This window comes from Rhinatrema bivittatum, chromosome 8 (assembly GCF_901001135.1).
Source record: "Rhinatrema bivittatum chromosome 8, aRhiBiv1.1, whole genome shotgun sequence".
NCBI lineage: Eukaryota > Metazoa > Chordata > Amphibia > Gymnophiona > Rhinatrematidae > Rhinatrema > Rhinatrema bivittatum.
In genome coordinates this window covers 154,430,017-154,453,660 of record NC_042622.1, presented here as the reverse complement: position 1 = coordinate 154,453,660, position 23,644 = coordinate 154,430,017, and the positions used below count along the sequence as shown (strand labels likewise).

Sequence of the window (23,644 nt, the reverse complement as noted above, 5' to 3'; positions counted from 1 at the left end):
AGTATAGCTGAAGACGACCACCTATGGGAACTACTATGGTGGGAACCTGCCGCTTCTCATTGGATGGAACAAGCAAGTTCTGAGGAACTGACATTTTCATTCCATGGCTTTCTGGCTCCACAGGAAAACTGCTTTCTTCCTCTAAACGTACTTGATTGGGAGTAGGACTACGGTACTTTCCCGGTCTACATCTCCTCAACTCACTGAAATGTCCATGGCTCCTATTGACTTGGTATGTAGAATGAGCCCTGTCTTTTGGGAGCTTCTGAGATTTAGCCTCCTATAGATCTTTGACCATTTTCTCCAGTTCCTCTTCAAACAACTTCCCCCTAAAGCTTGCTAAGACAGCCCTTGGATTCTGTATTTGCTGCCCCATAAAGCAGCCATAGTAGAATGCTGTTTGCAACAGCAGAATCTAGAAAAAAATCCTAACAACGTTATGCAAAGCATCTGCTAAAAAGGTGGCCCTCGACTCTAGCTTCCCAGTTCAACATGACTCTACAAATGAAGATTTGAACTGCCAAGGCTGTTTCAAGAGAGACTCAGTTGTAATAATCTGAGGATCCTTGAGTACCATGCCTCTTTCCACGAGAATAGTAGTCTTGTGAGTGACAACCATGACAAAGGACATCAACCCTCAGGATTCGAAAAAGACACTCTATGACCTCATCTGGTAGTGGATACAGCTTGTTCATCATCTTGAAGGCTATGAGCCTCCCTTCACAGGATTCCCATTCTGCCAGGACCATGTTCTATAGACCTTATGGAGAGGGAAAGCCCTTGAAAGTCTGTGGACTCCCTGGAGGATGGTATCTCCTACAGGTGCCTTCGTTACCTTGGAATCCAACCTTCAGAGAAATGAAACTATATGGGAAAGGAGAAAACCACCTCCTCTTTGTGGAATAAACAGATGATGGATGAATTTTCTTTCTTGGAGGACAATTATCCTTCCTCCAAGGAACCTGAAGGACTGTATCCTTCCAGCACCTCCTCTGCGCTTGAAGCGAAGCAAGGGAGACCTCTGAAAGAAGCACTTCCCCAAATGTAATGCATCCCTTGTGAGCTTAGGACGCTTGCCTGATGAGGCTCCACAGGAAGGAATAACAGGGAATGCCCCTTGGGCCTCAGTTCCTGGGATCCCTCCCCCAATAGGCCTCTGCATAGCAGAGAAGACCTGGTGCAGAAGCATAAAGAATTTGAGAGAAAAGATCCCTTGAGGGAGGGCAGGCACCCCATCTCAACTCTCCCTTTAGGGACAATACCAGGGGCCCCAGAAGACCAATGTCAGCACCAACAGAAAGCCTCGCTGGTGAGAATGGACTGTAAGGAGAATTCAAAATGCGACCATCCACCCTAGCAGAGGGACAGGAAGCTGAAGTGCTTGTTCCCACTTGTGCATCAGAAGCTGCCAACTTGTCAGCTGTGGGGGAGCCGGTTGCTCCCTTCGATACCTCCCCTGCCAAAGCCTTGGATCCTCCCTAGCATGCGGGGGCAGTAGGAGCTGGCCGTGCTGCAGTCATGCCAGCTCCCACTGCCCCTGCACCAGTTGCCCATGTCCACGAGCCTGCTGGATTTGAGGGAAAACTGCCAAAAAAAAAAAAAAAAAAATACTATCGCCGAGAATCCTGCACACCTGCTGGGCAAGGCCTCGCACACAATCATTCGAGAAACGTGAGACCAGTGGCCCAAAAAAGACATTTTAAGTAAGGCGCCAAACAGCCAGATTCAGACTCCTGCGCCTGGCCAACTGCCGCTTCTCCCCTCCTACCTGCTGCCTCTCCAGTTGCAGCCATCTCTTGCACTTAAACTGTCTCAGTACTTTTTTTTTTTTTTTTTTAACAGTAATTTTACCTGAGCCTAGAAGAGAAAGAGACCACTGTGAATGACAGTAGGGGGGAAACCTCTCGGAAGAGGTTTTCTTGCTCAAAAGATCCACTCCTAAACTAGCCCACTACCCCCCTGAACTCACCAGGTCCTGCAGGGACTTAGGAACTGGCTAAGAGGCTTGCTCCATCAGGCACTAAGGACCTAAGAGCCTGGATATTCCTGCACTGATACCTCCACCCCAGTCTCTCACAGCTCTGCCAATACATTTCAGTCCTGCCTTGCAGCAACCTCTGCTATTTCTGTATTGATGCCTTCCTTGCACAGCTGTACCAGTGCACCTCGCTCCTGCCCTGCAGTACCCACTGTTATTCCTGTGCCGATACCCACACCCCTCTCTCATTAAAGCTCTGCCAGTGCACATCACTCCTGCCTTCAGGCCCCCTCCTGTTTCTGTACTAATTCCCCACAAGACACACACAGCTCTGCCAATGAATCTCACCCCTGCTATTCCATTGCTCACGTGCATGGAGACGCTTCTGATACTGTTGTTCTGTGATTTATTGGAGTCCCAGTATGTTCACAGTTTATTTCCGACCTTTAATTTTATTCTTCCGTCTGTCTCTGGTAGGGCACAAGCACCTACTTCTCTGAGAACTGTACAATAGAAGATGCAGAACTTGCTCAGAAGTTCCTGGACTCTAAGGTACCAAAGATTTCTTTTCCAGTCTGCTCACTCTTCCATCCGACCTCCATCCTTAATTCTGTGAGGCTTCCCTCCTTACTCCCTCCTGTCTGGCTCTCATTAAAGATCTTTCCCTTATGAGGTCTTTCTCCTCCCTCCCTCCCTCCTATCCAACTCTAATCACAAATCCCTCCCCTGCAAGGCCTCTTTCCTTATTCCTGCCTATCTGGTTCTCATTAGAGATTCTCTCCTGTGAGGTCTCTTCCTTACTCTCTTCTCTCTAGCTTTCATCACAAATCTCTCCCACGCAAGGCCTCTCTCCTCTCTATCTGGCTCTCATCAGGGATGTACCCCTTCAAGGCCTCTCTTCTTACTCCCTCCTGTCTGGCTGACATTAGGATTCCTCCCCTGCAAGGCCTATCACCTTACTTTCTCCTCTCTGGCTCTCATTGGGGATCTTCCTCTGCAAGGCCTCTCTTCTTACTCCCTCCTGTCCGGCTGTCATTAGGATTCCTCCCCTGCAAGGCCTCTCTCCATACTTCTTCCTGTCTGCTTCCTCTTAAGGATCCTTGAATGTTGGACCTTCAATTAGAGACCTCTGACAGAGGCCCCCCCCCTCCCCCTTCTCTTTCAGACCATTAGTGCCTACAATACACGTCTCTTTAAGAACAAGGCCAGGGATGGGCCTTTCTGCTTTGAGGTCCGGCTTGCCTCAGCAGCTTCAAACGGTGAGTATTATTATTATTTAATTATAATTAATAAACCACAAATCAGCATGTTATCCCTAAAGTGGTTCACAATGAAAATAAAATGGAGCAAAACTTAGTTCATAATATTGGAGGGGGGGAGCTCAAGGAGCACATCGATGCTGTAGACCCGAGAATAGATGAGCTGGAAAATCGGGTCTGAGCAATAGGGGATTGGGAATCCTCAGTGGCAAACTCACTGCTGGTGCTCAAGGAGCAAGTGAAAAACCTAGAAGAAAAGATAACCAATTTAGAAGACCGGTCTCGCCGAGCTAATGTAAGGATTGTGGGAGTGCCAGAGAAAATGGAGGGACAGAGGGTGAGACAATTCATAGAGCAGCTCCTGCGAGAAGTGCTGCAACCAGAAGCGGGGGACCCCCAAAATTGACATTGATCGGGGGCATCAGGTTGCGGGGTATCAGAGATCTGGAAACAACAACTCTCTGGCATTCATTGTAAAATCTCATCGCTATCAGACTAAGGCATAGGTTACTGAGGAACGCGTGGAAGCTCGACTCCTTCTCTTTCCGGCAAAGTCACGTGGCTGTCTACCCTGACTACAGGCGCCGCAACTCAGAAGACAAGGTCAGAATGTGCACGAGTCAAAAAAAAACTCCTGCATGAGAAAAAAAATGAAATTCAGGCTCATGCACCCCTGTTAAGCTAATGCTACTTGTCAATGGAGCCTGGAAGGGGTTCGACACGCCACATGAATCAATGGCATTTGTAATGGCATATAATAAAGAAAACATCTAGCAGGGCGATTGGAGGCACAGCCTGGTGAAAGAAGATGGTGAGAAGGGGGGGTTTAAGCCCTCGGGTCAACAGCCGAGTCAGTCTAGGTAGGCAAATCCCTCACCTGCAAGACACCAGTGAGTGGCAGTGCATGCAGCACATGGATCAGGGGATTCGGAGCAAGGGCGAGAACAGGACCAGACAGGATCACCAAGGCCAGACTGATTGATGCGCCATGTGAGGCCAGAATAGCCGCTGTGAGACAGAGTAATGGTGGAGTCATCCTCACCAGCTTAGGAGATGCCTGATATTCTTTCTAATTATTTTCACTGTACACATAAACATATCTTAGGACCTCCTGCGGGAGTACTAGCGAGAGGATGGGGGATGGGGAGTTAAGAGGTTTATCATAAGGATTAGGATGTTGAAGGGGAATGACTCTGGGAGGGGTTAGAGAAGGAGAAAACAGGAAGAAGTGGATTAGTTCTCGGGGGGAGAAGGGGGGGCTGCCAGTAATCAAAATGGCGTCGATGGCCCTTTGCCCTTACTATGTCACAGGGGCTACCGCCGCCATTGGTCGACCCCAGTGACATAGTGAGGGCAAAGGGCCGTCGGTGCCATTTTGACTACTGGCAGCCGACAGCCCAAGTCCAGGAGATCGCTCCCGGACCCCCGCTGGACCACCAGGACTTTTGGCAGGTCTTTTGGCAGGTCTTGGGGGGGTCAGGAGGGTGGGGGGGTTGTAGTAAATTAATTTTTGAGGTCTTGGGGGGGCGTCAGGAGGGTGGGGGGTTTTGTTAGATTTTAACTTTTTTATTAAAGATTTGTCTGCGAGCCCTGGACCCCCGCTGGATCACCAGGGACTTTTGGCAGGTCTTTGGGGGGGGGGGGTTAGGAGGATGGGGGGTTGTAGTAAATTAATTTGGCAGGTCTTGGGGGCGTCAGGAGAGTAGGGGGTTGTAGTAAATTAATTTGGTAGATCTTGGGGGAGTCAGGAGGATGGGGGGTTGTAGTTAATATGGCTCTCACGGAATTACATTTTAAAATATGTGGCGATCATGGCTCTCTCAGCCAAAAAGGTTCCTGACCCCTGCATTAGAGTAACGAAGTAGGACATTGGAAATTCAGCATAAGGCAAGTTGCTCCCACCGAGTTTATAAGCTCTTGCAGAAGGCAAGAGATGAACTCCAGCAGCTTCAAATTGAGGATATAGAGAGGGTGTTAAAATTCTTCCAGCTAAAGGTTTCCAAACACAGGAATAAGACTGGAGCATTGCTGGCTAGAATGATAAGAAAGAGGAGAGCTCAGTCATCAATTATTGCAGTAGCACAAAATTGGGTGAGATTGCCCATGATATTAAGGGGATTAATGATATTTTGTAAGATACTATGAAGAGCTGTATACAAATCAAGGTGCAGGCCAGCAACCGTATATGGAGGCATATTTACATGAGGCAAAAATGCCTCAGGTGATGGAGAGACAGGCGGCCAGGCTACCTACATCTGTGACAGTGCAAGAAATCTGCAAGGTGATAATGGGTTTCCTGTTGGGCAAGAAGACCAGGGCCCAATGGATACGATATAGATTTTTATAAACTATTTCTCCACAGATTGATGCCACTTTTCAGGAAGGTGTATGAGCACCTTAGAGAATTCCTAAGCAAACTATGATTGATGTGATAATAGCAGTATTGCATAAGCCGGATAGGAACAGCTTGGAACCAAGCTCATATAGACCGATTTCTCTCCTGAATGTGGACATCAAAATGCTAAAGTCCTACAATTGTGGTTAGAGACAATAATACCTTATCTGGTAGAAGAACAAACAGGATTTATTAAGGGGCGTTCATCGGCCACTAATACCAGGAGGCTGATGGATATTACAGCATTAGCCAGGCAAGAGAAGAGGGAGGGTCTAGTAATGGTCCTAGACGTCGAAAAGGTTTTTGATAGACTTAGTTGGCCTTTTTTCTTTAAAGTGCTCATAAAGGTGGAACTCCCATAGGAGTCCTGGAAGGGGGCCCTTTATTTGCACCCTAGAACATGAATATGAACTACAAGGGTGTACGAGAGTCCCAGTTACAGTGTATCAGACAGGGATGCCCCTAGCCTCTGTTGCTTTCTGATCTGGCCATCGAAGTTTTAGCAGACAAGATAAGATCATGCCCAGCTATTGCTGGATTTAAGGTGGGAGGAGCAGAGCACATCATTTCTTTGTATGTGGATGGTGTTCTGTTTTTGACAAACACAAAAAGAACAGGCCCACAGTTGTTGGCAGTCTCTAACAGCTTACAGTAAAATCTCCGGATATAAGATTAATTATACAAAATCTGAAGTGTTTCCTACTGGGGCCTTAACTGCAGAGGATAATCCCCCCCATGCTTTTCAAATTTGTAGATGGCGAGAGATGGGATTAAGTATCTGGGAATTTGGGTACCTAAGAAACCCATGGACTTGTATAAGTACAACTATGCAGCAGTGATCCGTTGCATACAAAGAGATTTACAGACATGGGATGATAAATTCCTCTCGTGGTCAGGGATAATAAACGTCTTTCAAATGAATATACTTCCCAGATTAATATACTTGTTTCAGGACATTCTCTGTTACTTACCGGAGGGTTTTTTCACTTCTCAGCAAGGGACACTTGTGAAATTTATAGCAAGAATTGAGTTCAGAACTCTCTTCCATGAAAAGGAGTTGGCTCACCTTAAAGCTGAATTAATACAATAAAAAAAGTATTAACAACCATCAAGGAATCCCCACCCACTTTACAGTATTGAGGAATCATTTCTCCATTCCCTGTACGTACCCGGATCAGTCCAGACCTTGGGTTGAGCCTCCTTTCCAGCAGGTGGAGACAGACTAAAACTGCAGAGGTGCCCTATATGAGGACAGGGCCCATCCTGTAACCCTTCAGTATTTGTCTGTCTCCCAGCAGGTGTTATCAGCTCACCCTTCGGTCTTCTGATCTCGGCTTCTCAGTCGGCTATTTTTATTTCCTTGGATCAAGCAAGTACTTAGCTCCTAGCTATTTTTCTTTTCCTTTCTGGAAATAATACATTTTAATCTGTTAGGATTCTCTTTTTTCATACAGCCATACGAGCCATACTTTTTTGCCATGACTTTTTTGCCATGACTTTTGTGTCATGGTTGTGGTTGTCAGTGTGATCTGGCCAGGAAAAGGATCTCCATAAATTGACAGGATGATCAAGAGCGATGTCCTGTGGATGGTGGGAATTCGTAGTTGGTCCATGAGTTCCTTCATAATGAAATTCCCTCCAGATCCTGAGTCCACAAGAGCTTGGGTAGGAGAGCTTGGGGAGCCCATCTTTTAGATCACCGGGAGCAGTAGTTGAGAAGCTGGTATAGTGAAGCCTAGGATCTCACTGAATCTTAGTCTGTGGGGTTTATCAGTTTCAGCAGGTATTGGGCCAGTAAATGAACCTTGCCTGCACAGTATAGGCACAAGCCTAATTGCCTGCGGTAGAATCTCTCCTCGGGTGCTAAGCGACTGTGACCCAGCTGCATAGGTTCTTTGGATGAACAGATGGTGGCAGGAGGCTGAGGTGAAAGTGAACACTGGAACTGGAACACTGGAACCTTTGGCCATTGCTGAAGGTGGCAGTCAATCTTGCCCATCATATCAATAAGTCCTTCCAAGGTCGTAGGAAGATCTCTAACTGCTAGTTCAGTTTTAATCCTGGGGGACACACCCTCACAGAAAATAGTGTGAAGACAGTCCTTCCCCCCAGTTAAGCTCCATCGCCAGGGTCTGGAACTCAGTGGCATATTCTGCTAGGGTTCCAGTGCCCTGGCACAGGTGAAGAAGCTCTGATCCCATGGTAGCCAACCGGCCTGGTTCTTCAAAGACCGTATTGAAAATGGCAATAAACTGCTGCAGGTTGTGTAGCAAAGGATCTGAACACTCCTAAAGGGGAGACGCCCAAACCAGGGCCTTGCTGTCCAGCACGCGAGCGCGGGCTGCACATTCTGGCTCGCGGGTCCTGTGCTAACTTATATTACTAATGCTGCTGCCAGTTGCACTTGTTACCTCAGCTGAAGGTTTTGTCACCCTATTTGGGGGTCTGACTCTCGGTTTGGGAAGCCCTGAGTTAAATCAAGTAAGAACTACAATAAAATCCTGTGGAATACCAAATAAAGGTTTAAAAGAAGATTCAGTTTGATTCCAAAGACCTTAAAATACGGTTAGTTAAATAAAAATGAAACCTTGAGTATCCTCTGAACAGGACACAGTAGATATATGTAGCTGCTCCAACAATACCCATACCTTCTAACCTTGTTAAAATTTCTCTGGCTTTCACAATGCCGAAGGTGTAGCACAAAGCTGTTAACAGCAAGGGACAAGATAGTATTTCAATTAATAAGAACATAAGAAATTGCCATACTGGGTCAGACCAAGGGTTCATCAAGCACAACATCCTGTTTCCAACAGTGGCCAATCCAGGCTACAAGTACCTGGCAAGTACCCAAAAACTAAGTAGATCCCATGCTACTGATGTTAGTAATAGCAGTGGCTATTCCCTAAGTCCACTTGATTAATAGCAGTTAATGGTCTTCTTCTCCAAGAACTTATCCAAACCTTTTTTAAACCCAGCTACACTAACTGCAGTAATCACATCCTCTGGTAACAAATTCCAGAGCTTAATTGTGCGGTGAGTGAAAAAGAATTTTCTCCGATTAGTTTTAAATGTGCTACTTGCTAACTTCATGGAGTGCTGAAACTCTATATGTAATCAGGTACCTTATTGAGCCTACTGATGATTTCCTCTATTAATTACTTCCTCCTGCTCCTATCCCTCTTTCCCCATCCCTGATGTATATTTATCTCACTTTTACAGACTCTGACCTGGACACAGATTTGTCGGAGAAGCTGAAGTGTTTCGAATTCAGTGGAGCTCGGTTTGAGGTGACCCGGGGTGACTATGCCCCCCTCATGAGAAAAGTAGTGGAAAACTTACAGAAGGCCAGGGTAAAGACCCATCACTGCCCCTTTTCGGCCCATGGGTTGGGGATGGAAGGAGGTCATGCTTGTCGCTACATGGATGATGATTTGCGGGACCATGGTTTCCCTGCTCTTAAGAATTTATACTGGAGTGTGGGGAGGTTAAGCAATATTTGGAAGGTCACACCCTAAGTGTGAGGGTTTGGAATTGAGAGAGTAAGGACAGGGGTCAAAGTTAAGCATTGGGACTATGTTTGGCCCTTCTCCTCAGAGAGATATATTCAAATGCTGCTTAATCGGTTAAGTAGAACTAAGTGGCTGCTGAATATTCCATGTAAGTTAGCCACATAAGCCTTATCTGGCTAACTGACTTACAGGCCGATACAGTAAGGAGCGGTAGGAAGAGCTGCGTTAGTGCCCGGCGCACCCGCGTTTGCCACACGCACAGTCCGCTCGATACTGTATTAAAATCGCATGCAAATGCAAGCCGCGTCCAAGAAGCGTCCGTGAAGCGTTAGGCCCGCACAACCCATTTTACTTTATAGGTGCTTTATACAGCGCCTATACAGTATCCTGGGTGCGCTGGTGCCTGTCATTTCAAATGACAGGCACCAGGAAGTGGATCCCAACTTTAACCAAAGAAAACCTAAAACCCCCTCCTCCCGAAGCGACTCGACATGTAAAATATGTGAATAAGTGTAACCAACTTACTTTTTGTTTCTTTTTCAGCCCTTTCAGCCTTCTCTGCCGTCCTCGCCAGCGGGGGCCGCTGGAAGCCGCTTTCGCCGCCGGCTGCCCCCGCCGGCGAAGACGGACGAACACATGCCCGTAGTGCACGGGCGCTCAAGCCAATGAAAGCACATGAACGTGCGTGCGTGACGTACGCCGTGATGTCACGCACGCGCGTTCATGTGCTTTCATTGGCTTGAGCGCCCGTCAATTTGGGCGCTCTAGCCAGCGAAGCGCATGACGTCACGGCGTATGCTTCACTGACTAGAGCCAGCCCTTTCAGCCTTCTCTGCCATCCTCCGGCGGGGGCAGCCAGCGGCGAAAGCAGCTTCCAGCGGCCCCCGCCGGCGAAGACGGACGAACGCACGCGTGATGTCACGGCGTACGTCACGCACGCCCGTCCATGTGCTTTCATTGGCTTGAGCGCCCGTGCACTACGGGCGTTCGTTCGTCCGTCTTCGCCGGCGGGGGCCATTGGAAGCCGCTTTCGCCGCCGGCTGCCCCCTCTGGAGGACGGCAGAGAAGGCTGAAAGGGCTGAAAAAGAAACAAAAAGTAAGTTGGTTACACTTATTCACATATTTTACATGTCGAGTCGCTTCGGGAGGAGGGGATTTTAGGTTTTACATATTTTACATGTCGAGTCGCTTCGGGAGGAGGGGATTTTAGGATTTTAAGTTTTCTTTTGGGGGAAAGTTTGCCGTCTACCCTTATCCCTGCCTCTAACGCAGGGGTAGGGGTAGGCAGTAAATTAGCAGGTTAAATGTGCGGCTAAACTGCAGGTTAAAAAGGAGAGAGTCGGGGCGCGTGCTACTGAATGGGGGGGAATAGCTAATCCGATCGTTTACATCTCATATACATGCCGCGGGCGGAAGGGGTTACCCGTTGATTTAAAGAGGCGGTAAGGATGGGTTAAAGGGGATAGTGAATCGCGAGTTGGACTAACGCGGCCAAATTGTGAGTAGAAGGCAGGTTAGAAGCAGGGTAACGCGGCCGCACTTTACTGTATTGACCTGTTAGCCAGCTATGTCTGAATATTGTCCTCAGTTTGTCTTTCTGTTGAGTGAAGTTCTTCTCTTTCATTCTTTTCTGTCATTTTTAGCCTCGGCTCAATAAATCAGAGAAATTTATTAGATGGTAAAATGTCTGTAGGTGTTGCAATATATGTGTTGCAATATATGTTTTTATGAGTCCGTGTCCCCCTAATAACTTTAGAACGACTAGACCTAGCAGCATCAAACTTTGTGTGAAAGTATGTCCTTAGGGGAACATCTGACTTTTCCACTTTTTAAAGTTGGATAGTGATTCGGAAGGCACAGAATGGGAGCAAAAGAAATGCATAGGGAGTTGAACCGAGGCTATATAGAATGTCATATTTTCTGTTTAATTGTCTCATCTCCCTCCCTTCCTTTCTCTTCCCATGTCTTTTCTTCCTCACTTTCCTCTCGTGATTCCTCCCCTTCCCATTCCTCTCCTCCCTGACTCTCCTTTCCACTTTCTCCCTTCACCAACTCTCTTCTTTACCCTCCTTATCACGTGTTCTCTCTCTCTCCGTCTGTCTTGTGTCTCCTGTCCTCTTCTCTACTCCCCATCTCCTCTCTCTTCTGTCTGCTTTCTCCCACTGGCTCCTTCCCTCCTCCCCCTCGCTCCTACAGGCTTACACCGTTAACACCCATCAGGACCAGATGCTGGAATTTTACATAAAAAGTTTCTTCTCTGGATCCATCGAGGCTCACAAAGAAGGATCACGTCACTGGATTCGGGACAAGGGGCCAATTGTAGAGAGGTGCCCGGCACTGGCTTATTTTTCTATAGCACTGACAGCATGTGCAGTACTGGATTTTATCATGTGTTTATATATTGCTGAGCATGTGATGTTTCTGTCTCCTGTAGCTACATTGGATTCATTGAGAGCTATCGAGACCCTTATGGATCCCGTGGCGAGTTTGAAGGTAATTCAGTTTTGGTCTACCATAGTAACATTAATAGGCTTCAGCACATAAGGACCAAGTGTCCCATCTAGCGTGCCCAGTTGTCCCATGCCTACTTTTCTCTAGCTAAGGATATCTCTCAGCTGTCAGCTGTACAAACCTGACCACCTGCAGGGGATCAGTCTTTATCCAAGTTGGTTTTGTCCCTTTCACCTCTTGACTCTCTGACCTTCCAGCTAGTTAGTTTCTGTCCCTCAACCAAATATCTTGGTCCTGAATCTGTGGGAGCTTCAGAAATCACCTCAATCATTTCTTGGCTCAATACCTGCCGATACTGGTCTATTTATCCCGCAACTATATGCTACTTCTTATGCCCTTTTGCTTTTTTTTAAAATAAAATGTATTAACATAGTTAATAACAGAAGAAATAGATCTACTGGCCCACCCAGCCTGACCAGTTATTCCTGTCCACACTGCTAAGGATTTTTCGGCAGCTGCCAGCTATAGAGCATGACCATAGTAAGATCTTTCGCCTTATCCAGGACAGTTATTGCCATCTTCTCATTTGTATGTTGCCATCATAGGCAGATGAGCATACAAGAGCTCCCATTTTTTTGTTCACGTTCAGCATCTCTCCCTTCCCATATCTATCCACACAGCCTTGTAATGATATAAATAGCTACCAATACCAGCATAGCCACTACATGAACATTTATTTATTTATTTATTTATTTAACGGTTTTATATACCGACATTCATCAATGATATCACATCCATCCATCCGCCTAGGTCCCTTGTGTAACCTGCCAGACAGAGCAGGCTGCATGAACACCTACATGTCTGCTAGGGCTTTTAGTCATTACTGTACTTGCAGCCTGCAGAGAGACCCAGTTGTATGGTTCCCTAATCTAAATAGCTACCAATACCAGTGTGGTTGTTGTTTGAATCTAGTAGATGACCAGGGAATCTGAAATTCTTCCAGGATGTTCTCACTAGGGACAAAATGTACTCGCCTTTTACGCTCACCTTCTGTGCCTTTCCCCCTCCCCAAAATAACAGTTCTCTCACGTTCTTAGTAACATAATAAATGAAGGCAGATAAAAACCAAAAGATCCATCTAGTCTGCCAAGCAGTGATTTTATGTGCATTTACCAAAGTAGATCAAATTCCCACATGGAACATAACCCCCAATCCTGTTGTGTCCCCTATAAAGTTACAACTGCCGCTCCATGCAGGTTTCCTAATGCCACCCAGGAGGCACAGTGAAGCCATATCACAACTGCCCTGGGCTCCAACCGTCGCTCAGTGAAGTCTGTGAAGTCTGTGAAGTCCTTTCATTACCATTCTTTTGCCACCAGGGATCCTCTGTGTTTATCCATTGTCTTCTTGAAATCTGCTACTGTCCTTGTGATTTCTACATCCTCCAGGTGGGCATTCCAGGCATTGATCACCCTCATCATGGAAAAATACCTCCTGACATTGTTCCAGAATTTATCCACTTGGAGTTTCATATTGTGACCCCTACTTCTACAGCTTCCTTTCCATTGAAAGGCCTTGACTTTTGTGCACTAATACCTTTCAGATATCTAAAAGTCTGTATCATATCCCCTTGACTCGGGTCTCTTAGAGCATACATATTAAGTTCTTTCAGTTTCCTGTCATAGAGCTTCCCATATAAACCCTGCACCATTTTGGTTGCCCTACTCTGGACTGTCTCCGGCCTTTCTATATCCTTTCTGAGATATGGCCTCCAGACCTAAACACAGTAGTCTATGTTCGGCCTCACCAAAGATCTGTAAAGAGGTATAATTACTTCTTTTCTTCTGCTGTTTGTAAGTATTCTCCCGGCTTTGGCCACCAACTTCAGGGGTGGATTGTGGGAAAATAGTGGCCCGGGGGATTTTTCTCCATACTGGCCCATGGGTACCCAATTACATATACAATTTGGTGAGTCACCAAATACAGAATAAAGGGACCATAAAATATGCACAGACAAACTGAACTGGAAATCACAACAAGTTAGACTGTATATAATGCAGCAATGGAAAAAAAGAAAATACCATCATTCTTCATAAAACATCAAACAAAATCAAGAACTATAAAATATCACAATAGGAAAATCATACTAAAAATATATATTTCAAAACTGCTGATGAATAGAACCTCTAGTAATTTAACTCGGGGAAATTTTCAAAAATTTGTATATAACACCAATAAAATATTTCAAAAAGAGCAGACATCAAATAATATTCAATAATTAAAACTAATAAGGATTTTAAAAAGCCCCTGCTGTCCCCTTCTGTGGGAGCTCTTGATTTCCAGACAGCCTGATATAGTCGAGGATTAGGAGGTTATCCTTTCTCTTTCACACATACTCACATGTCCATTCTCTCTCACACATACACTGTCACATACATACACATTCATGCTCTTATACCCACCATAACCTCTCGCTCTCACAGACACTGACACACTCTCAAGCTCTAAGACACTCTCTCTCCCTCCACACACACCCCACACACAAACTCTTACCCCCCTGGATTTTCTCATACACACTCATGTTCTCACACTCACTGGCTCCCTCACATACACACACACCCAGGCAAACTCCCAGTCATTCTCTCACACACACACTGACCCCCAGGCAGGCTCCCATTCATTTTCACACCACTCCTTCCCCATCCCCCAGGCATGCACACATTCATTCTCACACACACAGACCCCCAGGCAGGCACCCATGCATTCACACACATATACCCCCAGCAGAGTCCCATTCATACACATGCACACACTAAAGGCAGACCCCCCTCTCTTTTGCCAGCAACCTCGGAACCTCTCTCATTCCTCTGCTGCCACTGTCACTGCTGCCACATGGCTATTGGGGAGGTGCCGATTGCTGCTACTGACACTGAAACCCATTCTGCTGCCTCCTTTGTGCAAGCCCTGTGGGCTTCCACTTTCTCCATGCTGATCTCGTATATTGTGAGATCCGCATAGAGAAAGTGCTATTTTTGCACATTCCCAAAGATTACATGTGCCAATCACTAAAAAGTAATTTATTTTTTTTTAACTTTGCTGTCTGATCTTAGTTTTCTAATTGGTTGGTCACAGGCTTTTTTTTTTCCAACTTCCCTTTCTTATTTTTTTTGCCAATTCCTTTTATATTGTCTTTTTTTCTGTTTCTTTTCTCTCCATCTTCTTCCCTCAAACACACAGTCAGGTTCTCATTCTCACATGCTTTCTCTCTCTCTCTCTCTCACACACACACACAGGCTCTCATTGTCACATGCTCTCTCATATAAAATCATTCATACACACAGTCTCTCACTGACACATGCTGTCTGACTCTCACACACACAGGCTCTCTCTCACTCCCACATGCTGTCTTGCTCAAGCACAGGCTCTCACTGTCACATGCTGTCTCTCATACAATCATTCATACACACACACAGGCTCTCACTGTCACATGCTGTCTCTCTCACACACACAGGCTCTCACATGCTGTCTCTGCAAACATTCAGGTCCTCACTCTCACACACAATCTCTCAACTCATCTCATACACGCACGCACACTCTACAGACCCTCAGCCTCTCTCTCACCTCTGGGCCTCCTCTTCGCGGGTCGCCGCAGGATGGGCTCTGCAGCGGCCCTGCTACTGGGCCTCTTCCTCTTCTCGGGCCGTTGCGGCGGCCCGTAAGCGCTGCTCCTCTTCTGCACACGCTGATGCCCCTCCTCCTTCCTGCCCCCGCGGCTCTGGCAACGTTTATTTCTGGGGCCGCACAGGCAGGAAGGAGGAGGAGCATCAGCGCGTTTAAACGCGATCTTTTTCTTCGGTCCGTGGTGACGTGAGCCTCACCACGGCCCTGCCCATCTGCCTGTCGCAGCACCGCATGAGCCTCCCTGCGTCCGGGGCATTGGCTCCCCTCGGGATACCACTGCTCGCGGCGCCCCAGGCCCAGGCCTAGTGCTTCCACTGGCCCTGCCCGCAGGTTTCTCTTCGGGCCGCAGCGCCCGCAGACCCTCTTCTTGTCTTTGGCCGGGAAGTTTAAAAAAAAAAAAAAAAAAATCACGTGATGGGAGCGACCGGCCCACCGGGGGAAGCCCGATCCCCCGATAGGCCAATCCGCCTCTGACCAACTTATCACACTGTTTCACTACCTTAAGATCATCTGACACTAACACACCAAGGGCCCTTTCCTGGTCAATGCATATCAGCTCCTCACCACCTATCATATAACACTCCCATTGATTCCTGCGCCCCAAGTGCACGACTCTGCAATTTTTGGCATTTAATCTTAACTGCCAAGTATTAGACCGCTCCTCAAGCTTTCTTAGATCACTTTTCATTCTGTCTACTTCAGGCAAACTTTTTCCTCTAACTCCTTCACAATATCACTAACAAAGATATAGAACAAAATTGGCCCTAGACCTTCCACTCCACATTGCTTACCTCCCCCCATTCTAGTTAGGAGTCCTCTCTTTCCTCCTCCAGTCCCCCCTGCACCTGCCACCCATTCTCTCCCTTTTCCCTCACTCTTTTTTCTTCTCCCCCTCTTTATGCCCCATCTTTGCCCTTCAGTTTTCCTTCTCTTATCCCTTCCTTCTCACTCTTCTCTTTTCCCTCCTCCCAGAAGTCCTTTTGTTCTCTCTTTTCCTCTCTTCCCCATCCCCACATCCCTCTCTCCACTCTTCCCCCTTCTCTCTCACTTTCTGTCATCCTCTTCTTTCTGTCCATTCCTGAAAGATACTTCAGCTACTTTCTTCTACACCTGGAAACCACTTCTGCTGCTTCCTCCCTCTCAGGGCTCCCAGGGCAGAAACTAAGGCATGAGCCAGATACCTTGAAGGCATGCCTCAGTGACATCACTCATCTTTGTTGAGGAAGCCCAGGCAATTGCCTGTTTGATCCTCCCCCCCTGCCAAAACTGGCCTTGTTTATGCATCGTTTGCCTGGGACCCAAATGGGGCAAAAGTTGCCCCCATCAGCAACCCCAGCTCTCAGGCCTGCTAGTATTTAATATTTGGTATTTCCCTGTGTACGTACCTGGATCAGTCCAGACAGTGGGTTGTGTCCCTCTTCCAGCAGATGGAGTCAGAGCAAAAACTGAAAAGACGGCCCTTTACAGGTTGGAGCGCCCTCTGTGTCCCTTCAGTATTTTCTCTGACTCCAGCAGATGGCATGGGACACCTACGGCTCCCCAGCATTCTTTACTACATTCTATATTTCTTACTTTTATGGTATGGACAACTTTAAAAAAAAAATATATATATATATATATTTAAATTACAAGACTAAATTTCTCACTTCTCCCAATCATTCCTGGATTTGCAGGCAGAACTTGATAGGGACAGTTTCTTATGGCTCCTTCCCTGTCTGTTTTGGGGGTGAGTGTTGTTTTCTGTACTTTCCTTTTTTCAGCGTCTTGCACAGCTGTTTTCTGGGTGAATGTTGGTGGCTCCAACCTCTTCCCCCCTCAGCAGCCCACCCTGAGACGTCGCTTCCTCGGGCCGTGTAGACAGGCGCCATTCCTCTGTTCAGCTCTTGTACATATTGCTGCTGAAAGCCTCCAGGAGAGCTATTTTTCACTCTCCCATGCCGCGTTCGATGCGATGTACAGCCTTCGGGGAGTCTGGGCGACTCTCCTGCGAGGGCCTCTGCTCGAGCTGCCTCCCCGGCGAGGAGGGATCGTCTAGATCGGGGGGCTGTCCGATTTCGCATGCTTCTGCGCACCCGTCCTCGGGGAGGCCGGCTCCGTCCCGTTCTGAAGAAGGAACGACGGCCATTTTGATTTCGGAGCTGCCTGCTCCTGCGTCTCCCGATTTACTTGATGACTCTGGTTCCTCGCCCCCCCCCCCCCCCAGCAATTCTGACGCCAACGAGCCCTGCTCCTCATAATTCCATCGTGGGACAGGTTAATAGGGTCCCTCCCGCTGCCCCCCCGGGGCCGTTTTGAACAGAATTTATTTTGCTCATGCATAGTGCATACTTGGCAAGGCTCTCCCAGGATTCAGCAGCTCCCCCTCCCCCAAAAATTCCTAGATTCCAAGGGAATGGGGATGTACCAGATCTTGCTCAGATACCTAATCCTCCGGCTCCCCCAGGGACAGGCACCACAGGGGGCTCACAACCTCCGAGAATTCCTTGCCCTTCTTGGGTGCGAGTGGCCCCCCAACCGGCTAACCCCGACCCCCTCCTCCCCCAACATCCGGACCCAGACTTGGATGACCCGGTACCGCTACTGGAAGGGGATGACCCACGAGTTTTAAGACTCTTTCAGAGGGATGAATTGGACCCGCTCATTCCGCAAGTCCTTGAAGAACTAGACATTGAAGCCCCACAGGAGCCTGCGGGGCCCAGTGAGACTGGGAGAAAGGGGGACCCTCTCTTGGTGGGCCTTCGGCCCCCCGCGAAAACTTTTCTTTTTTATCACAGGCTACTTCAGTTGTTGTCAAGAGAATGGGAATTTCCTGATGGCTCCCTCCGGGTCGGTAGGGCAATGGACAAACTTTACCCATTTCCCTAGGACTCTTTGGATCTCCTCAAGGTGCCCAGCGTTGATGCTTCAGTGTCCGCAGTCACAAAAAGGACAACTATCCCGGTCACAGGTGGCACCGCGCTAAAAGACACCCAAGATCACAAGCTTGAGATATATTTGAAGAGGATCTTCGAAGTTTCGGCTCTGGGGGTCCGTGTGGCAGTCTGCAGCTCTCTCATGCAACGAGCAGGGCTCTGTTGGATGCAACAATTACTTGGTGCTCAAGAGCTTCCTCCTGAAGAAGCAAGACAAGCGGACCGCCTGGAGGCAGTAGTGGCATATGGGGCAGGTGCTATGATCTCCGAGTCCTGGCCAGAACTATGGCCTCTGCCGTCTCCGCTCGACACCTGCTTTGGCTCCGCAATTGGGCAGCGGATTCTTCTTCCAAAGCTAGACTGGGCTCTTTGCCTTTTAAAGGAAAATTGCTTTTTGGGGACGAGCTGGAACAACTCATAAGGTCCCTTGGGGAGAATAAGGTGCATAAGTTACCTGAAGACCGGCCTCGGGGCTTCAGCTCCTTCGGCTCCACGCGTTACCGTTTCAGAGGTCAGCGTCGTTTTCGTCAGTCCAGACCAGCTCCACAGAGAAATGCCTCATCCCGGTCACAGTCCTGGTCTTATTCCTTTTGTGGCCGCAGACAGTCCAGGGACAGCCCTTCCCAAGGGGCTGCCAAGTCCACACAATGAAATCTTGCTGGCCCACTCCTCCACCCCCAGGATAGGCGGACGGCTGTCCCATTTCTACAAGGAGTGGGTCAAGGTCACCTCACACCAGTGGGTCCTGGATATCTTCAAACATGGCTACACGTTAGAATTTGCTCAATGCCTAAGAGACCGATTTGTCTTCTCCCCCTGTGGTCCGGTGAAAAAGCAAGATATAGTGAGGCGCACACTGGTCCGGCTCCTGGGCTTTGGGGCCATCATCCAGGTAGACCTGTCGGAACAAGGGTCAGGCCACTATTCCATCTACTTTGTGGTTCCCAAGAAAGAAGGAGACTTCCGTCCTATCCTCGACCTCAAGATGGTCAACAGGGCCCTCAAAATTCCACACTTCAGGATGGAAACCTTATGCTCCGTGATCTCGGCGGTTCACAAAGGAGAGTTTCTAGCTTCCCTAGACTTAAGGGAAGCTTATCTACATATTCCTATCCTCCAGTCACATCAGCGCTTCCTTCGCTTCAAGATTCTGAGACAGCATTTCCAATTCCAGGATCTGCCGTTCGGACTAGCAACAGCTCCACGGACGTTGAACAAGGTGATGGTGGTGGTAGCTGTTGCTCTCCGAAAGGAAGGGATCCTAGTTCATCCTTACCTAGACGACTGGCTCATCCGGGCGAAGTCCCGGAGTCTGTGCCAACAAGCCATCCAGCGGGTGCTACATCTCCTATGCTCCCTAGGCTGGGTCATCAACCTTCCCAAGAGTCACCTCACCCCTTCACAAACAATAGATTTCCTAGGCGCACACTTCAACACCAGACAGGGGAAAGTCTTCCTCCATCAGGATCGAGCGGACTCCCTCATTTCTCAACTGCAACGCTTCAGGGTTCTCTCTCCACCCACTGCCTGGGACTACCTCCAACTGCTGGGCTCTATGGCGTCAACCATAGACTTAGTGCTATGGGCTTTTGCCCACATGCGTCTGCTCCAGCAGGCGTTACTCTCTCATTGAAAACCTGTGTCACGGGAGTTCCATACCCCTCTTCCACTTGCGGAGTCAACCAGACACAGCCTGCTCTAGTGGCTCAGCCTGGATCACCTATTACAAGGAGTGGACCTGGAAATCCCTCAGTGGATAATAGTCACCACGGACGCCAGCCTCTCCGGCTGGGGAGCAGTATGTGGGTCACAGTCGATACAGGGGCAATCGTCACCCACCCAGGCGACCTGGCCTATCAATCGTCTGGAGACCAGGGTGGTCTGTCTGGCACTCAAACATTTCCTTCCCTTACTCCAAGGGCGTGCGGTGCGAATTCTCTCAGACAACGCGATGACGGTGGTATACATCAACCGCCAAGGCGGCATGAGAAGTCGGCACGTCTCCCAAGAGACTGACAAGTTGATGGTATGGGTGGAGTCTCATCTCTCCTGACTGGTGGCCTCTCACATCACAGGGGTGGACAATGTTCAAGCAGACTTCTTAAGTCAACAGCGCTTAGATCCGGGAGAGTGGGAACTCTCTGAAGAAGCAATGCAACTTCTGGTGCAAAGATGGGGAATGCCCCACCTAGATCTGATGGCAACACAATGGAATACGAAGGCCGCGCGCTTCTTCAGTCACAGGAGAGAGCACGGCGCAGAAGGCATAGATGCCCTGGTCTTTCCATGGCCTCGGAATCTCTTGCTCTACGTGTTCCCACCATGGCCTCTGGTGGGAAAGATCCTCCGGAGGATAGAACTCCATCAGGGTCCAGTAATCCTGGTAGCTCCGGAATGGGCTCGCAGGCCGTGGTTCGCGGATCATATCAACTTGGAAGTGGATGGCCCTCTACGGCTGGGACATCTTCCGAACCTCCTCCGTCAAGGACCAGTATTTTTTAAACGGGTAGATCGCTTTTGTCTTGCGGCATGGCTTTTGAACGGCGCCGGTTGAGACGGCGGGGATACTCGGACGAGGTTATTTCCACCCTACTTCAGGCTCGAAAACCATCTACGTCCATTGCTTATGCTCGTGAATGGAAAGTGTTTGAAACGTGGTGTTTCACCCTGCATGTTTCTCCACACCATGCTTCCATCTCCAACATTCTCGCCTTCCTGTAGCAAGGTTTGGAGAAGGGGCTGGCCTACAACTCCTTAAAGGTCCAGGTAGCGGCTCTTGGGGTCCTCGTGTCTCAATCTCATGGACTTCGTCTCTCGGCACACCCTGACATTGTCCAGTTTTTGCAAGGGGTGAAACATGTCCGGCCTCCGCTTCACTTGTCATGTCTGTCCTGGAATCTCAATTTGGTCCTCCAGATCCTGGATGGCCCGCCGTTTGAACCTCTTCGCAGCGCCACCCTCAAGGACCTCACTCTCAAGTCGGTGTTCCTCGTGGCCATCTGTTCCGCTCGCCGCATATCGGAATTACAGGCCTTGTCATGTAGGGAGCCCTCCCTCCGTTTCACAGATTCGGGGGTTTCTTTACGCACGGTCCCAGCTTTCTTACCCAAGGTGGTTTCTGCTTTTCATCTGAATCAGTCGGTAGAGCTCCCATCCTTCCCAGCTGATTGTCCTCAAGAGCTCAAGCGCCTTGACGTGAAAAGGGTCCTCATGCGCTATATGGATGTGACTAATCTGTTTCGCTTTACTGACCATCTCTTTGTGCTATGGAGCGGACCCAAGAAAGGATATAAGGCTTCCAAGACCACCATTGCACGGTGGTTAAAAGATGCAATTTCTTCCGCCTACATCGGGGCTGGGTGTCCGCCTCCGGAAGGCATTAAGGCTCATTCTCTTCGCTCCCAATCTACCTCCTGGGCGGAGAGCTATTCTGTTTCTGCTCAGGAGATCTGTAGAGCAGCTACCTGGAAATCTTTGCACACCTTCGCGCGCCACTATCGCCTACATGTTCCCTCTTCGCAGTTTGGATCATTTGGTGCGCAAGTTCTTCATGCTGGGCTATCCAGGGCCCACCCTACTTAGGGAAGCTTTGGTATATCCCACTGTCTGGACTGATCCGGGTACGTAGAGGGAAAAGAAAATTATTCCTCACCTGCTAATTTTCGTTCCTGTAGTACCACGGATCAGTCCAGACGCCCTCCCTTTTTCTTTCTGGATTGAGCCCAGCTCCACTTCTTCTCTATCAGTCTGTATGTCAGTTCTTTTTGCAAGTTCTAAGCGTTACAGGTTCACGTTTCAAGTTCATGTTTTCTGTTTACGTTTTCAAGTTGATCCATACCATGGGCTTTCTGGCTCTGATATTCTAGATACTGAAGGGACACAGAGGGAGCTCCAACCTGTAAGGGGCCGTCCTTTCAGTTTTTGCTCTGACTCCATCTGCTGGAAGGGGGACACAACCCACACTCTGGACTGATCCGTGGTACTACAGGAACGAAAATTAGCAGGTGAGGAATAATTTTCTTTTATTAAAATTTATTATCAGCCAGATCAGCTGCTTTCGACACGGTAAACCACAACACTCTTATTACCCGTCTATCTGAAATAGGTATCTCGGGATCAGCTTTACTATGGTTTCAGTCATTCCTGAGCAATAGAACATACAGCGTTAGATGTGGACGAAGTGAATCCAAGCCAAGAAACCTCTCTCAAGGAGTCCCCCAAGGATCTTCTCTCTCCTCCACATTGTTCAATGTTTACCTTACACCGCTATGCCGGTTACTCTCTAAATTGGGTCTTCAACACTTCATCTACGCAGATGATGTTCAAATACTCATACCTATAACCAGCACAATCACAAATGCACTGAGTACCTGGAAGGTAGCTTTATTAGAAATTAAAACAATCCTCACAGACAACCAATTGGCTATAAATACCAATAAAACTGAACTTATAATTTCACCTCCAAAAAATACAATACTGATCAACTCTGATATTGCTCAAAACAACTCCACTATTTCACAACAAGTACGCAGCCTTGGTATCATCATTGACAGCAATCTCACGTTTAAAAAATTCATCGCGGATACGGTAAAAAATGGTTTCTTTAAGCTATTCACGCTTAAACGTATTAAATCTCTATTATACCAATATGATTTCCGCACAGTTTTACAAGCAACTATTTTATCAAAGATTGATTACTGCAATGCTCTGTTACTGGGTCTACCCAAAGCCACCATTCAACCTTTGCAAATGCTGCAAAATGCAGCTGCCCGCATTATCACCGACACAAGCCGCCATGATCACATCACTCCAGCTCTTCAGTCTTTGCACTGGCTACCTGTGGCTTACAGGATAATTTATAAATCTATGTCGCTAATACACAAAGCCATTCAAAACAGAGAAATGCTCTGGTTTACAGATCAACTACAATTCAGAACATCTTCTCGCCCAACGAGATTCCAGAATTTAGCCAAACTAAATATTCCAGCACCCAATCTGACTAAACTCTCTAGTACAAAAGAACGATCTTTCATCATTGCTGGATCAACAATATGGAACACCATGCCCTCTGAATTACGCCAGGAACTCTGTCACAAAAAATTTAAACAAAACCTTAAAACCTGGCTATTTAAAAAAGCCTACTATCAATGATCTGAATCCTCAACTACTCTTCCTAACTGCCACAATCTCTCATATATTGCTTATATTCTATTAATACAAAGTTATATACTGTATTGTTTTTGTTTAGTTACCTTGTTATATTGTAAAGCGCAATGCTGAATTACTGTTTGAATGTAAACCGAGGTGATGTTATTTACGTACCCCGGTATAGAAAAATCTATAAATAAATAAATAATAAATAAAATCACATATAATAGATCGTGGTAGATTACAGAAGGAGTCATATACATAATAAAAATACAAACAGCATTAAATAGAAACATAGACTAACAATAAAA

General features: G+C 47.7%; 1 protein-coding gene across 1 annotated transcript in view; it reads left to right on the top strand.

Annotated features, from left to right (window-relative positions):
• Positions 1–23,644, top strand: part of DPP3 (dipeptidyl peptidase 3) — a 118,231-nt gene that overhangs the window by 40,081 nt on the left and 54,506 nt on the right. Inside the window, exons 5-9 of the mRNA XM_029613091.1 lie at positions 2,456–2,530; positions 3,144–3,237; positions 8,852–8,982; positions 11,338–11,468; positions 11,576–11,634. Of these exons, the coding sequence (XP_029468951.1) occupies positions 2,456–2,530; positions 3,144–3,237; positions 8,852–8,982; positions 11,338–11,468; positions 11,576–11,634 (490 nt within the window). The remainder of the gene's footprint in view (positions 1–2,455; positions 2,531–3,143; positions 3,238–8,851; positions 8,983–11,337; positions 11,469–11,575; positions 11,635–23,644) is intronic.